This window comes from Aplysia californica, unplaced genomic scaffold, assembly GCF_000002075.1.
Source record: "Aplysia californica isolate F4 #8 unplaced genomic scaffold, AplCal3.0 scaffold01390, whole genome shotgun sequence".
Taxonomy (NCBI): Eukaryota; Metazoa; Mollusca; class Gastropoda; order Aplysiida; family Aplysiidae; genus Aplysia; species Aplysia californica.
This window is the reverse complement of record NW_004798660.1, coordinates 72,332-73,375: the sequence shown is the minus strand read 5'-3', so window position 1 is coordinate 73,375 and position 1,044 is coordinate 72,332. Positions and strand designations below refer to the sequence as shown.

Below are 1,044 nucleotides of genomic sequence, written 5' to 3'. Positions count from 1 at the left end.
TGTTTTAGTTTCAATTCCTCACAGCGAATCGGCGATCGCGAAGAGGGAGTTCCGCTTCTATAAGTGTAGAATTCTGTGATTTGGTGAAAAAAGAGTGATCGAAAATGGCGTCAGCGTCAGCTTTGCCGACAGCTCACTCGAGCCCAAGTCCTAGTACACCTACCAATTTGAAAACTTATGGAGAAAAGCCCAAATCTTTTAGAATCGATCAAGATGGAGAGGCATTTTATATCGGCTCAGAGGTATTTATCGCAAACGTTAGACTATACTGCTTCAATCGACTCGTCAAAGTGGCTTTTTGATGTTGTTCTCGATGTTGCGGGCTCTCCTTTCTCTTTGTCTTTTAGAGTCTACTTTTGATTTGTTGTAGGCCTAATAAATGTAAGTTAGGGAGGACTTCCGTAACAAGCGACCACTATAAGACAGAGCAGAATTGAGGGCTAGGGGTAGGGATAGATCTAGGGATAGGGTTTGGGTTAGGGTAGGCCTCTTCTTTATTGTGTTTGTTGATGGGGTGGTCGCTTGTTTCGGAAGTCCTTCCGTGCCGTAGTAAGTCGTAAGTTATCTGGTGTGTTTTCTTAGAAAAAGAATGCATTTTCCAGAGTAATCGGTAAGATTGAAGAATACCGGACCAGCAGACTGGGACTACTTTTGCCTAGATCTAGAGTCTAACAGCGTCACCGCGTTTCTGCTTGGGTGCGCAACCCCCGGTCTCCTGCTTTGTTTTGGATAGAACAGCGAAAACGAGGTCACTTTCTGTGAGCATGCGCAGAATGCAGCTTATTTCACTTTCGTTTTGGAGATTCCTGTCAACACACATGGTTCTACGGTGTCGGAAAGTTTCCCCCCCCCCCCTCCAAGATGTGAATGAATGAAGAATGTCGGACCATCCAATGCTAGCCTTCCTGTTCCTCCTCTCGCGAATTGAAGCGCGTGCGGCAGAGCGGAATGCCTCATAAGCCGAAAATGTACAAATGAATGGTCACCACCACCCCGCCCCCCCCCTCCCCTCAATTGAGTCCCTTCAGTTATTACCTTTGGGGG

The 1,044-nt window shown here is 46.6% G+C and overlaps 1 protein-coding gene across 1 annotated transcript in view; it reads left to right on the top strand.

Moving 5' to 3' along the window:
- The first annotated feature begins 78 nt into the window (after positions 1-78).
- Positions 79-1,044, top strand: part of LOC101860785 (SWI/SNF-related matrix-associated actin-dependent regulator of chromatin subfamily B member 1-A) — a 17,764-nt gene continuing 16,798 nt past the window's right edge. Inside the window, exon 1 of the mRNA XM_005112744.3 lies at positions 79-242. Within this exon, the coding sequence (XP_005112801.1) occupies positions 105-242 (138 nt within the window). The 5' untranslated portion in view covers positions 79-104. The remainder of the gene's footprint in view (positions 243-1,044) is intronic.